The 15,302-nt window shown below is 42.5% G+C and overlaps 1 protein-coding gene across 7 annotated transcripts in view; it reads right to left on the bottom strand.

The window, feature by feature from the left end:
• The window catches only part of LOC100116528 (glutamate receptor 1), a 332,198-nt gene that overhangs the window by 370 nt on the left and 316,526 nt on the right, over positions 1 to 15,302 (bottom strand). For 4 of the 7 annotated variants that reach the window (XM_016981060.3, XM_001600948.6, XM_031921250.2 and 1 more), the window contains exons 8-18: positions 14,488 to 14,700; positions 11,003 to 11,110; positions 10,708 to 10,818; positions 10,491 to 10,614; positions 9,855 to 9,949; positions 7,440 to 7,663; positions 7,105 to 7,314; positions 5,506 to 5,704; positions 4,903 to 5,147; positions 3,264 to 3,510; positions 2,849 to 2,923 (exon numbers count right to left, since the gene is read on the bottom strand). In XM_016981060.3, the coding sequence (XP_016836549.1) occupies positions 2,849 to 2,923; positions 3,264 to 3,510; positions 4,903 to 5,147; positions 5,506 to 5,704; positions 7,105 to 7,314; positions 7,440 to 7,663; positions 9,855 to 9,949; positions 10,491 to 10,614; positions 10,708 to 10,818; positions 11,003 to 11,110; positions 14,488 to 14,700 (1,851 nt within the window). Of the gene's footprint in view, positions 1 to 1,588; positions 1,644 to 2,848; positions 2,939 to 3,263; positions 3,511 to 4,902; positions 5,148 to 5,505; positions 5,705 to 7,104; positions 7,315 to 7,439; positions 7,664 to 9,854; positions 9,950 to 10,490; positions 10,615 to 10,707; positions 10,819 to 11,002; positions 11,111 to 14,487; positions 14,701 to 15,302 lie in introns of those variants that run through there. The other 3 variants (XM_008216851.4, XR_001728766.3, XR_512977.4) reach the window with 3 other exon arrangements.

Raw genomic sequence — 15,302 nt, 5'->3', positions numbered from 1 at the left:
TATGATAAGGATGCAATGAATTGATCAAAGTGCTTACGAAAAATCGAAAACATCAAAGTAGAAACATTATGCGGTGGTCGAATCGTTAATCAAAATAACCAAAGAAATCCATCAACAAGGAACAGGAATAATAATCCGCGCGAAGAACACAAGCTTATATATTTCATTGAGAATCAAGCGGTCGGAAACTTTCCTTCAACAACTCGTCGCTTCCGATTAACTCTGACATCCCTTTGATCAATCACATTGCCAAGTGTGTATACATCCCTTACAAAGGATACTTCCAACATGTATACACAAATGTATCAGTGTAATCGTGTGTATAAGCACAAACAAGCTATAGAAATATACAAACACACACGTACACACAGAGAAACACATTGCACATAGTGTATAATATACAACACAGCTCACACAGCACTTTCCAGGCGGAAACGATCATTATGTACGTCTTAGCGGCAAAGCCATGCAGCACTTGCGTGCTCTGCAAGCCAATTAGTGTCTGTATTCTTACATGTATAGTGCGGCCGAGGGACGGATGAGGGACGGGGAAGAGCAAAAATGCCTGGACAGGGCTGCGGAAATCAGGGTGTCGAGGAGGCTCGTGCGGGTCGAAGCTTATTTTTGCTCAAGAGCTGTGCAGGTCTCGAATGAATACACGCGTGTCCATTAAATACGCGTGTGTGTATCAAGCTCTTGACTTGAAAATTATTTGCTTTAATTAGTCAGGGCTTGTTTTTTTATACATTGGCATTTTTTTTCGTTGCACTTCAGTCGAAACATGCTTGAACGTGTATTTACTTTGTATGTGCTGCGGTGAATTATACTTTCGCTAGGATACTAATTATGCATTTTTCGACAGTAGTGATCTAATTTGAGATGTGTCTGAAATTACAGAATTTTTTACATATTTATGCATAACTTCAGATGCTTATACTTTTCATTTAAAGATTTAGATTGATGAAAAATTTTAATTATGAATTGTATAAATATTTAGCTGTCATGCAATTAATTACTACTGTTTATTCTTATTTGTATCTTGTATATTTTAGAACTATACGCCAGATCATGATTTCTAGATTTGTAGATATCCATGCTGTAGTTATTTTATCGTATCATTTTTTTAGTCTATTTGAAGAAACTACAGTGTTCGAAAAAATTGAAGTGTTGTGCACGTTATAGTAAAATTCTTGAAAAGCAAATATGAAAAAAAATAGTAATAAGCAAACTATAATTTCTTGCATAATGGAGATAAAAATCATGCAACTAAACAAATATTATATTTTCAACAAAAATTTATCTGCCCTCCTTCTTACACAAAATCTTTTTTAAAAATCGTGGAAATAATAAAAATGAGAAAATAATGTCTATTTAACACGTTTAATCAAGTGACAACAATAACCCAGCGAGGTAATTAATATATAACGAGAAAAAAAACATAAATAGAACGTATACAAGAACAAAGAAGCCTGTCACTTTCATGAATGGTGGATAGACAGTAGAGTGACTCTAAGGACAAAAGTATGAAATAAAAAGAGAAACAGAGAGACACAGGGACGGCAGCACTGAATCAAGGGCAAGTACTCACTTATGGTCCCGGGCAAGGTGCATGCATCCTCCGTCTAACTCTGCAGTCCGTACCACTAGAGACAATAAATAAAGAGTAGAACCAAAACGATAGCACAGCTCTCTACCTTTAGCTTTTTTCCACCGCGCGCGATGTAATATTCACTTATATATAATAAAACGATGATTGATTGCAAAACAAAAAAAGTAAATGAGCAGAGCGCAATGAAGAGACAAAACAACAGGATGTTTATGATACTGCGAAATGAAAGAGAAATGAAGTACACGTTGAGCAGGATGATTAATACGAGAGAGGAATATGTAGAGTGTATAGTAAATATATAAGTATGGATACATATTTATATAGAGGACGCAACATCCAGATGCACGTAAGTCGAAAGCTTTCAATTGATATGATAATTACGCTTGTATAGTTTAGGAAAGTTATGATAATGTATATGAGTTTCGATGCAATGATGGTGTGTATTGAGTTAACGCACTGATTATGTCACTACTGTTCTCTACTTCCTCTAGTAAACTAAGATTATCTGTTATTATTTACAGTTTTTGTACAAGGTTGTCATCAATGGCTTTAATCTTCTTCAATCGCTTGTAAGAAACATACGCGAATTTTATTTTACCTTATGATACATAATTACAAAGTACAGCCAAACTATCAGTATAGCAAGTATATAAGCAAACTCAAACACTGTCATATAATCAGTGCATTAATGGTAGCCCGGTGTATATATGCATAGAGCGCTTTATTTTCCCGTTCCGTCATTGATTTCTCCCACATATGTTTGCCTTATATCCTTCGACCGACCCTCGACACCAGGCCGTGAGTCACCTGTCGGCTCTATAACGCGTATAGGTCGAGTGCCGGTGGCAGGAGAGATACATAGCATCAAAGTTTACTCAGCTAACTGCATGCCAAGCGTATAAATCTATACACGTATAGTTACAAGTGTGATTATACTCAATTACCAGCCAAGCGTCAAAAGAAGTATGTCTACACGCTCTCAATGACTTCCGCGTTTGCCTTTCTTATTGGCGCTTGAGCTTGCGTTGGATAATATATGTTACATCAATTTAGATATAATCGTTTATGTATAATATAATATGTAAGTTCGGTTTTTGCTTTCTACGCTCGCTAGATGCGCTTACGACAATGAAATGGTATTTGTTAGTAGCCATAATGAAGCGTGATTCAGCGTGAGCATAATATGCGAATATGATGAATGATAATAGAGAGAGAAAGAGAGGACGTCGTATGACTTACCCGGCCGTTGTCGTAGTCTCGACCGCCGCCAATCGTCAGGCGCGCCTTCGCCTTCATCGCGTCGGAAAGAGGAATCTAGAACATTAGTTTCTTAATTTACAGTTAGCTTGTGAGTTATAAAGGTGTTGGTAGAATTAGAAAATTTGTCAACACAAAGGGAAATGCTTTTCTACCATCTACATCTACCACTACTTGTAATACTCATTATTTATAAATAAAACAAAATAATTTCCCTTTGCATCGCACAATCACGATCCGTACCGATGAGCGACTCACTTTCGTTAATTAATTTTTACTTTAAAGATAAGCCAGTATTTCCAAGGCTTACGAGAGAAGCTAATTTAGTCGTATGAATTAACGAGAGCAATTAGTCCTCATCAGTACATCCCGCTAAGTAGAAGGCTTAGAAGCTTACCTTTGCCCTGGTGGCTTCAGTGTGCGACTTGTAGCAGAATTCCACGAGGGCGACGGCTAGGGCGAGTAGTAGACCGCCGATTAGAATGTAGAAAATTCCGGCAACGTTACTCAGCGACAGCTCGTTCCTCGACGTGTCCTGCTTGTCGCCGTGTCGACACTCCGTTCGCTCGTACCACCACTTGTTCATCAGTTTGGCCAACTCGCCGCTCTCTTTTAATGACAGCACGGCCAGGTTGATGCTGTCTCTGTAACAGGAGATTTGAAAAATTTATGAATTCGCTTTAAGCCATTTTTTTTATATTAAAATGGTTGCCAAGGATAAGCTGCTCTTCTCGTGCCCAGTCCTAATTACTTCATACTTAGAATATCTCCCAAGCATTTTTTGCGTAATGACGTGGAAATAAAAATGCTAATTGTAAAAAAATAGTCGTTAAAATTCGAAAGTAGCAGTGAAAGAGCAGGCGAGATTTTTACGTTTCAATTATGCGCACGCTACGATAAAGCGTCCATCCCACTCAAACTCTCGATTTTTCAAGTATTCCGATATCCACCTGCATACGATATAATTTTTGAAACGTGCGCATCGAATCAAAATATATTACTCGCGTTGTTACCGACACACACGGAGACTTGTCCACGGCCGCGAGCTCTGATAGTCAGACGCTCCAGCGTAGCACCTATCAAAAGCTGCTACGTATAGCTGCGACGCGGCGATTGAGAGAATCGTTTCGCGGTCGACTTTATCTCACCCTCAGTCGAGCGGACTGGTAAAAGGTGAGGTCCAGGGAGAAGCAAGATGAATCTTGTTTCGTGACCTGATCGCCTCGGAGCGGGCTGGCTCTGAAGAGAGCAGGCCCTTCGCGGTCCTGGACAGGCCGTGTGTTATTTTAAGTCCGCGCCAAATTGCGAAGATGACGACGTGTCGCGCCGCGTAGTTATAAGTTAAATTATTGTAATTGGAGCAAATGCGTGATTGATGTAATTTTACCTGCGTAGAAAGTGCGGCTCGAGTAGGAAGATCGCCATGAATGGCATCATCATAGCCGAAAAAGCCGTACTAATCTTTTAATTCCCTTCATGCCTGGCACAGGCACGTTTCCCGACCCGGTAATAAAACACTCCATCTGTAGAGCAGACAACGGCTCTTGGGTTTTTCCAAAGCAGGCCCGGCGTAGTGACGCAGCAACTACACCCCCGACCGGCCCAAGCCCTTCCTATTCCCTTTCCAGTCCCACCTATAAGCTCGATTTCCCAATACGAAGCTCCGTTACAAATTCGGAGGCCTCGCCTACATCCCTCTCTCTGTCACGGGTCCTCGTGAACACTTCGTGCTGTCGAGGCGACGAAGGAGACGGCAGATTCGACAGGACCGTTAAGGAAGAAAGAACTTAAAAATCTCTCTCCAAGAGTGTGCCAACTCGAAAATAGTCTATGTTCGAAATATACTAGAATAAAAAACTAACTCAAACGCATATTCATTCTGTAACTTGATTTTTCTTGTGCCTTCGCTCATTCACGCGGGAGTGGAATAACACGCGTCGTAAAAACAAAAAGCGCAACAGAAAATTTTACGAGCGAATTCGCATGGCATTGCGGGTAAAGAGAGATATAAGAGAAAGCGAGTTAATTTAATTTACCTGAGTGGCGAGCCAAGTGGAGTGGCAATTCCAAATCCCTTGGCATCGAGATTCCGTCCAACTTTCATAGTGTCGCAGGGCTCTCGCTCGTTTATATAGTCGTTTTTCGGGCTCTCGATCAGTAGGGCGTACTTTCCCTTGCTCGTTCGCACTCGCTGGATGCCCTCGTCGTACGAGTTCACGAAGACCTGTTTGTTCTCGTTCATGAATCTCCACATTTGTTTGTAGAGCTCTATTTGCGATCTCTGCGGAAGTATTTTTTTTGTTCTCGTTAGTATTTATACAAACAGGCGAAAGCCAGTGTTATTCGACTATGTATTACTTTCGAATATAGACGAGTAAATCTAAGCTACGTTACGCGAGACGATACGGTATAATCCATCCCTGATCAAATGTCCGATACTCTATTGCTTCCAGCAAGTTTCACTTGTCGGATCAACGAAATTCGTCATCCGTAATCCGTTAAAGACCGAATTAATACTTCAAACCCTACGAATCCATTCTTGTTGTACGTCACTCATTGTCATAATCAACTTATAGAAAAAAAACTGACTCCGTCGCGCTATAGGAATGCATTCCGGCGATCGATATGCCGCAACTTACCCTGAAGAAGTCCCAAGTGGAGCCATGCTGTAACGTGCCGTAGTGGACCTCGGTCTGGGCGGCAAGATCCTCCGGCGAGTTGATGGGCGTCACCATGCGCTCGACGGTGAGGAACGCTGCCAAATTGGCAGTGTACGACGAGATCAGGATAAGCGTGAAAAACCACCAGACACTGCCCACGATGCGGCCCGAGATGGATCTGCGTCGGGGGACAAACAAACAGTGATAAGTCCGACTGATACATATGTGCAGGGTCTTTGCATTGTAAAATTTCAAGGACGCTAAAAACTCGATAATGACGAGCTTCACGAAGCATCGAACCCGGAAGAAACCCCATCCTCGCAATATCACACGAGACTTTCGAGTTCGTTTCGCGGCTGTCCTGGCACCGCGATTAATTTACATTTCGGGCGAACGCGAGCCCGCCCTTGATTAATGGTTCAAATATTCCCGCAGCTGTACACGTCTCTCGACCGCGCACTATGAATTGTAAATTCCTTAACCCCCGTCCTCCACTCGTATACTTATATTCGTTCTTCTTTGGCAGACGCGATCCTCAGCAGCAGCATATAAGACACTTTATGCAGATTTTCATTATTAAATAGGCGCCGCGCGTTTATTACCGGGTTATACAGCTGATATGCCAAATGTTATTTCCATGGGAGGCAGCAAATCTGCCGAGGCTATCGCTGCTGGCTTATTCCTGCAGAGCGTGAAAACGGACGATCAATGACGCGGTCCATTGAGAAAGCCGAGGTGGCAGTAAAATCGGAAATGGGATTCGCGGCGCGATATAGGTATATAAAGAGAGGCTGCGGTGATTTTGAATCGATTTTTATATGTGGCGTTAATTGCTCGATGTGGATTTTTCAATTTGGAAAACCTACGCAGGAGTCGAGCTAAGATTTGAACTTCGCACTCGATGAGGCACTTAACACTTAAATGCAAGCTTTGTTCTCTGACCTCTCCCTTCTTCCAATCAAAAGCATAATGAGCGCCATCCTAATGAGTACTGCATACTGCGTGAAACATTGAAGCTCTTGCGCAAAATGCCTGAAAGGAATGCCAACTGCGGCTAATGATTCTCGACGTCGACGTGAATTTACCGCCCACGGGCTTTACGTGTACACTCAAGTGAGATCAGAAAGAGCTAGAGAGAGAGAGAGAGAGAGAGAGAAAGAGAGAGAGAGAGAGTGAGAGAGAGGGAGAGAAGAGGAGGGAGGGGGGAGTGAGAGCTAAAGGGGTTGACTGAGCAGTAAGAAAAGCGACCTATATAGGACCCCCGGCGCTTTATAGCCAACTCTTGAAACAGTTTAACAATGTATAGAAGGGCTTAAGGAATGAGAGCTTTTTGAAACGCTGATGATCTTAAACTTATCTTCATCAATTACGCGCCGGTAATTAATTCATTTTGTATGCGTAGTCTCGACGGGGACGTTTATGAAGGTGTATAAAGCTATCGACGCTGCGGTTGAAACTTAAGGTATATTCAATCGTGTAATCTGTGCAACGAGAGCAATGGTGTATGCGAAGTATACTTGCTTTTGAATTATTGTTCGAAACTGAAAAATTCAACTGGAATCAAATAATCAGACTCACCGTGGCGAAATGTCGCAGCCTTGCTGCATGATTGCCCCAAGTGCAAACCACAGACTGTTCAGAATACTGAAGTCGTTGGCCATGCTGGTGTGCTGGCCATGGGGCGAACCTTGTGCACCGTGTGAATGCTGCATTGTGCCGTCTCGAGAGACAAGGCTTGGATCTCGGCTCGTTCCGAGCGTCAGAACACGCCACTCGTAGGGTGAAAATCTGAAAAATGTAAGATGCTTATTAACTTCAATAAAAGAAAAAAGTTCATTAAACAATGTATTTTTGTATGAAAAGATATCTACGTCAATGGTAAGTTCTATTCGTGGTCATTAGCATTATTATACCTTGAAACGATGAAAAGAACGATTGAAACGCCGATGTAGGAGAAGATGACGCAGACCCAGATCTCCTTACTCAGGGGATTAAGAAAGCTGAAGACGCCCGGATTCTGCTTGACAGGCTTCTTGATCATGATGCTGATGCCCAGAGACATGAAGGGCTTACTGAAGTCAATTACTCTTTCGCGCTCTGATGTAATCGTCATCGGCGCGATAGCGATATCCGCTTCCTGGAATAACAGGATTTCTCGAAATTTAGTATAATCAAGTTTGTCAAATTAAATTTTTCGCTGATTCAGTTTACACTTTTATTCGCCATTTTCTATTGTCACAGTTATTTGTTACTTCAAAAACCAAGTAACTTCAATGATTTTTCACCTAATCCACGCCTGTATCGCGCGAACCAATTACCTCGCGGTAGAATTTTCATAATGTCCTCCGCAGTCATTGATTTTTCGCAAAAGAAGAAAGCGCTCCGCTGTTCAGTCGGTAACCCTCAGTCCATCAATGAATAAAGCAGGTAACTCCGATTTCACCCCACGATAATAACGTTCCCAACCCTTAACATATCCAGTTTCGGATCTCCCCTTAGTATCGTCAGATGGAGACTGAGTCGTTCGCGCGCCTCGGAAGCTCGCAAGCTCGAGGCCTCTGTTGTGAAAAAGGTGAAGCCTCATCAGCCCTTCGGATAAAACAGCTTTTCACCGGCTTCCGCCGCTGCAACACAGCCCAGCGATCAATAACTAACTCCGGGCTGCTGCCGAACCCTCGCAGCCTCTTCCCACGTGATGCGAGCACAAGTTTCTTGTTCCCTTTTCTTATCCGCAGCTGGGCTGCCAAAGACCGTCGCTACGAGCTTGATTGCTACGAATTATTGTTGAATTCCTTTTGGGATGCTTCTTTGTTCGAACGATTAAGCGCTGGATATGGAGCAAGGATTTTCGTCGTTAAACTGGGCGTTCGATTTTCGCGTGGATGTGATTTTTCGTTCAATGGTGATTTTCGCGTTTGAATTTCGAAAGAGATATCACGGATAGGATTGGCTTCTTGGCTATCAGAATCTCCATGCGTCATCGGATTGACTCAATTATCATTATCGCTGCGCGGCCGTTAATGATTATCTGAAGCTACAATAATATTAGACCACCCGCATAGTTCGTTGGCGGGGGGGGGGGGGCTTTACTGATTCAGAAATTCGAGAGTTCAGATAATGTGAGATTACAGCGCTCAATATTCGCGAAGCTTCCCTCCTTTACGCCCTACATTCAAATGCAGGCTTTCCGATAAGCTGTAGCTAAGCTTATTACGTGGCTGAATGTCACAAATTATAGATGGATTTCTCCTGTCCGAAGTTGTACCCACAATTCCTCGTATATTATTGTACATTTTATCTTCAATTTCACGAATAATACAAATTTACTAAATAAAGTGTTTCGTTTTAAAATATCCGCACAATACTGATGCAAGGATACTTTACTTTTCACCGCAATACCCACGATCTATGTGTAATTATTAACGTCGTTTGCAACGTTATACGAATCTGCATACATTTCCAAATTCGACAATATCATTGATTTATTCGCACACCGATTCCGCAATATCGACGCGACAAAGCCAGTATTGAATTTCAGTTATAGTAAAGCGCCGCGAAATGTATATGCATACCTATATATATATATATATATATATATATATATATATATATATATATATATATATATATATATTACATATTATCCAAATCCATATTTAGTAGTTTCCACAGAGCTAAAGCTAATTTCCTTGTTCTGATGGCTTCGAAATACTAGCTGAATTATAATACCCGCTTCGTTCCAATGATTCGCGCAAACCGTTCATTTCTCCGTAATAGAATTTAAGCTCTCTCGTGCGCGCATTATATCCACAGGAGGTATAAAAATTGACGAATGTTTCCCATTCGCCTCTCGTGTGTTTCCCTCTGCGTCTAACCCCCGTGGAAGGTATGTAATATTCCAATAGCGGCTCCGCACCCCATCGGTTCCTGGGCAGATTCTCCCGAATAATATCAGCGAAACGAAAATTAGAAAAGAAAATTGCCCATTAAATTTCGCACCCCTCGAATCTCACGACTCTTCGAACCGTGAACTAAGGCAGTATATACGCACACAGCGAAGCTCGCAACTTTCTCCCCCAACTCGTCGAGGCACATCCCGATTCCTTCTCTCGCTAATCTGAAGCTAAGGGTCTTTCTCTCTTCTTGCCTGCAAAGCTTTTTTCTCTCGTTTTCTTTCTCTCTTCCAACCGAAAATACATACTTTCCCATTTTTACGAGGCTACCCCAGCTCGTATTTTCGTTAAGACGCGAGCGACTGGCTGTTCATTAATTTACGAAGATTGCTAGAGAGGGAATCGAGCGCGTCACTGCTTTCACGGGTAAATTACCTTTCTGATCAGCTCCCCGACCATGCCGTCCCAGCCACCGGGAACTCGTGGATTTTCTGAGCCGTATTTCCCGTCTTTCACGATCTGCAGGTCCCCTGGAAGAAGAAGAAGAAGAAGAGGAAGATATGAGAGAGCTTCGTCGATATCATTTCCGCGTTTCGCTCGACTTTATGCTCGGCTAACGTTTTATTATATGGCCCGTTTATACTCTCTCGCGCCACACTCGTGTTTCAGTTAGTTGTAATGTAACTTTGGCTTAGCTAAGTGCTGAGAAAGTTTTGTTTACGACATCGAGCGAGTATTACATAGTTGCGCGCATGTGTGTGTGAGTTTGCGTGTAGTCTCTGGCTTTTAAAAAACTGCGCTGCACGCGATGTTTTGACGAGGAGATTGGGCTTCTGCATTTAAAAACGTATTTGCGTAATAAGAGTTTGCTTTTTAGGGAATGTCTAAAAGTTTCGGAATTTTAGAATACGCGGGGCTATATGTGATACATGCAAATAGGCACGTAACTTTTTAACGACTCTGTTTGCAAGCCAAAATCGAGTTTGTAAACGGAAGCCGTGCGGCGAGTATGTAAAATAGACGACGACAAAGTTATCCGAGTGGATTGATAATTTTTGCGCAAACACTTACAACTTATATTCAATTTTTTGGTGATGAGGTCAGCCAGATCTCGACAGTATCCCTCGTAACGATCCTTCATCTTTTCGGCTGGCTTTCCGTTGTCGAATCTTCTCTCCATTATGTACGGCTCCTCCTGCAAATATCGAGCGAAAACACGTTTTTTTTTTCGTTTTTACAAACGTTATTTCTTTTTTAATTAAAGTGAATACAGCAAATGTACACTCACCACAATCGTCGTGACGATGTAAGTTTTGTTTTTCAGAATCTCAGACTTTGGATGACGATCGCGTTTGGTTGGAACTACCTGGTATCCCGATATGTCCCTCCATTCAGCGACCTTAGAATAATTTTTAATTATGACTGATAAAATTCTAACATAAACTATAATTTGCGCTTCGATTAAGGCCAGATATCGTGAGAGTGAAAAAAATACACATAAAAGTTTGAAAAGTCTCGAAAGGGTCAATTCGAGAAGTCTGGAAATCGAATGAGTCTATAAAGCTCTACGAGTAAAAGCTCACCTTAACAGGTGCACTATTGACCGTCATCTCGACGACGTCGAGGGTGTAATTTTGGCGTCGACCTTCGTCGTTGAATTTAATTTGGCCGGTGAGTCCCTCTGTTTCCACCTGGAAATCGAACGATAGATCGTATTGAAACGGTTCAATAAGAGACAGTGAACATCGTGCGCGCGCGGCTCTCGCGATTTTTCTTGTTGTTACGAGAGCCGGATTCCTAGTATCGACACTTTTCTACCATATAAAGCTCTCTTTCTCTCTCTCTCTCTCTCTCTCTATATATATATATATATATATATATATATATATACACACGCTCTCCTTTTAAAGGCTACTTCCTTCATTCTCTTCATAGCATTTTCCTTTTATTTAACATTTCCACTGCAGCGTCATTTCACGTACGGCTAACATTTTATTAGGTCAAATCGATGAATTACGCGAGAGAAAATAAAAGCGGAATTTAATGCGATACTTTCAACTTTTACGTTCTTTTCGTCGAGCAATCTCAAAAACTATTCCCTTCAGCCCGGAAGAAATAGTTTATTGTGTGACGTAAAAGCTCAGGAGCATATGCCTCGCGCGCGAAGCTTTCGTTTCTTTCTTGCGCGAGTATATTCTCGGTTATTTCGCACATCAGTTTTCGCAAAATCAACAACGAACGCGTACATCAGCAAACTAACCTCGTATTATGCACTTCGGTGAACGTTGTAATTTTATACGCGAAACTCATTTCGAAATGACTGTCAACTGATATTACAGCACAAATGTGCCGTTCTCGCTGAATATAATTTTAATCAACAACTGAATATTCAATGGCGATTGTTTCAATAATATAGCGTTTCTCTCTCGCTGCCGCGAGCAATTCTCAGACGAGTAACGAAATATTCGAAATCGTAACACGCAACAAGCCAGTACGCATCAAAGTAAGATTGAGTCACGTATACGCCGGTATCTCCATTCAAAATTTTGCCCGCCTCGCGCATGTCAAACATCCAATCTCCCTTTCATTTTTCCAAACCTCCACGATGTATATGCTCGCGCGCGTAAACTCCCATTTTACTACTCTCCATATATATATATATATATATATATATATATATATATATATATATATATATATATATATATATATATATATATATACCTATGCAGCAGCAGCGGCGGGAGATTCAAAAACTTCTCCGATTTGCGATCTCCTTCCCCCCTGACAGATTCTCGCGCGCAGAGTCCCATTATCCCCGAACTTTTGCTATCGACACGTATCTCCAGCAGTGCAGCGAAATTTTTCCGAAAACTCCCTCGCTATATCTTCTCGAGGAGGGGGAGAGAAAAAAAGAGAAGAAAGCCTATATCTAGAGAAAGAAGCGCGCCAATTAGCGTCAGCCGCAGACGTCGCGCGCGCGTGTTTCCGCGGCGCTACTTTAGCCCCGGCGCCGCGAAACAAAAAGAGAGCCGCCGCCGGCCACAGACTCGAGGCATTTCCGGCGACGCGAGGCAAAAATCATTTTCTTAGCCGAGCGCGAACGCAACCCTCTCTTCCCTCGTTACGTTTGTTAAATAGCTCGTTGACGTCGCTAAGGGCTTGTCATTGCTGCTGCTCCTGCTTTTTCGATCCCTGGTTCCCTTTTTGCTTTTCGAGTTCATTGTGCAAACTGCATGGTGGCTTTTGCGGAACGGCAACGAGTTAGCGCGAAAAGCGCGTGCGTGTGCGAATTTTCAAAGTTTTGAAGACCGTTGTTGTAGTCGGTTGAGTTTCGTTCGGGTATTTAACTTCGTGGCGAGTTTGATATTTCTTTGCTGACTGTGGGCATTGTTAGGAGATACTGGGAAGAGATGATTGTTGTATTGTCGGAATTTATAAAAATCTACCCTATCTTATTCTCTCAGCATTTTTTATAAATGTCTTTCTTTTTCAATATTCAAAGACAAGAATTACATTAAATTGAAATTGACATCTAATAAAAGAACACTGACTTGACTTGTTTGTAACTAAAGTCACTTTTCTTCACTTTTATCTTGATTTAATTGATCCTACACTAATATAATACAAATTTTCGTCCTTCTTACCCAATGTTTCAAATGATTCGTAGAAAACCAATAACAAGTGCCTCTACAAATATCGAGCCTATCGTGATTTTTCATTCAATATAATCTTTACACTCTCTTTCATTTAAACGGTCTCGAAGTTTCCCTACGCCACTACGACGCCGCGCTCTCCCCAACTAGATTATGATCGTCCAAGATACACCCATATCCAAACAAACTTTCACATCGCACGCCGAAAATTATTAATAATTAAAACAAATGCCCCGATAATGCAGCTAATTATAAAGTTTCACGCGCGCGAATCTCCTTTTTTTTCGCCAACTACCGGTAAAACTTTCGCCGCGCTGCTGCTCTTGTCGGTTCGGAACCAAAAAAATCCCGAACTTCTTTCATGGAAGCTCTCCCTCCCCCTCCCCGCTGCCGGTCCGCGCCGACAGAAACAAAGTTAGCCTAGCTTTTCAATTAAAGGAAAGAGCGCGCGGCTAAAAAATCCCCCGGCAAAACTGCAAAAAGTAACGTTCGCTTATTTTCAATCGAATCAATTTCCGCGCCCGTGTACTTTCATAAAAGAAAGAAAGCCTCCTCCTCCCCCTCCTTCCCTCGTCCGCTCGATCTCTCCCCGATATTCGGGGCGGCGCATTGTTTTCGAGCAAAAATTCACAAATTGAAGAAGAGAAAGCGTATATAACCCTACCGACGTTTCCGTTCTGATTGTGTTTGGTTTCGATTGAAAAGTTTTTCTCCGGAACTAAAATTTTTCCCTCCCTATCGGATTGAGGAAAAGAAAGAAACAGAGAGAGAGAGAGAGAGAGAGAGAGAGAGAGAGAGAGAGAGAGAGAGAGAGAGAGCGGCACACAGAAGTTTTGGCCGTGCGACGACGAGTTTCCACTGTCACAGGCTTTGCCATGGCTGTGCTGTGCGAAATCAAATTTTGCGAAAAGGCCAAGGCAATGCCTCAATATTCCTGCATAAATCAGTACCCTTTCAGGAGTCCCCCTTCCCCCTCCACCACACTGTGTCTCGGGCTCTGCGCGCTTATCTATGTTTATTTCAACGCGTATTGTGGATTTATACGCGCCAGCGGACTTTATATAGACAGCCGGAGACAGGCTCGGTCTTTCCCGCTGCGCATAATATGAGCGACGCTAGTAAGAGAGAGAGATAGTCGACGATGCGTATACAACTCTGCTTTGTTTTGGTTGAACGTAAACAGTATAAAAGATTAAAAAAGATCGTACTTCGATAACAAGTTTGAGCTCTAACAGTAGCTGGCGCAGCTTCGAATTTAATCATCCATCCACGAACTATCTCTGATCTCGTCAAAGCAAAGCCACAATCATTTAAGCTGTAAACTCAAGCTCCCGTTCCTTCCTGCCTCTCTTGCGAATGATGAAATAACTTGGCGAAGCAACACAAGCTAAACTATGCCGTCCGACTCTTACCTTTCGCAACAATCTGGCGATCTTCTCGCCCTGATCCCAGTGCGAGACCCAGCCGTGGTTGGACTTGCAGTCGAGGGTAGCGTTGACCTGCTGTGCACCGCCGGACGTACCACCGGTTCGGCGGTCGTTCTTCTTGTCGGTCTTCTTTCGCACGTACTTGTTCAATCCGTCGACCAGCACGAAAACCGCGTCGTACATCAGAGCCGCTTGCGCCTGTGAATGCACAAGTAGTTTCATAAACACGAACCGCAAATTTTTTGCTTCAACGTACGATATAAGCTCGTTTTAATCCACAGATACGCACACAGTCGACAAAAGTTAGAATACCTCCGACAAATTATTATAGTTTAATCCCGCTCCGACGTTTTAGAAAATATACCGAACATCGGCCAAAGTTAAATCCCGGAGTAAAACTTTATCCTGAGAGCTTCTCTCTACCGAAATGCATTAGGGAGCAAACGACAGTTCAGAAAAAAAGCACCACTGCGTACCGTGATATAAGAATTAAAAACAGCCACTCCGATTGCTGCAACACATTCGGAATCACGAGCGCGAATAAATTCGGAGCCGTAGCGATTTAAAAGCGAGCGTTTAAAAACTCTTAGCGGAAGCGCCGCTGACTCGGCTAATGCCTTTTGAAAACGTAGTTTTCGCAGAAAGAGAGAGAGAGGGCCTGAATTTTCATAGTCCATTCGGTGAAAGACAAGCTTTACACGCGTGAGCTTCGTATAATTGCTGCGTGCATCGCGATGCCGGGAAACGATACTGTGGCCCGCGAGAGCTTTTGACTTTTTCGGAGGTAAATACTGTCACGG

Source organism: Nasonia vitripennis, chromosome 1 (genome assembly GCF_009193385.2).
Source record: "Nasonia vitripennis strain AsymCx chromosome 1, Nvit_psr_1.1, whole genome shotgun sequence".
Lineage (NCBI taxonomy): Eukaryota > Metazoa > Arthropoda > Insecta > Hymenoptera > Pteromalidae > Nasonia > Nasonia vitripennis.
The sequence above is the reverse complement of the archived record's forward strand: the minus strand, read 5'-3'. Positions and strand labels throughout refer to the sequence as shown.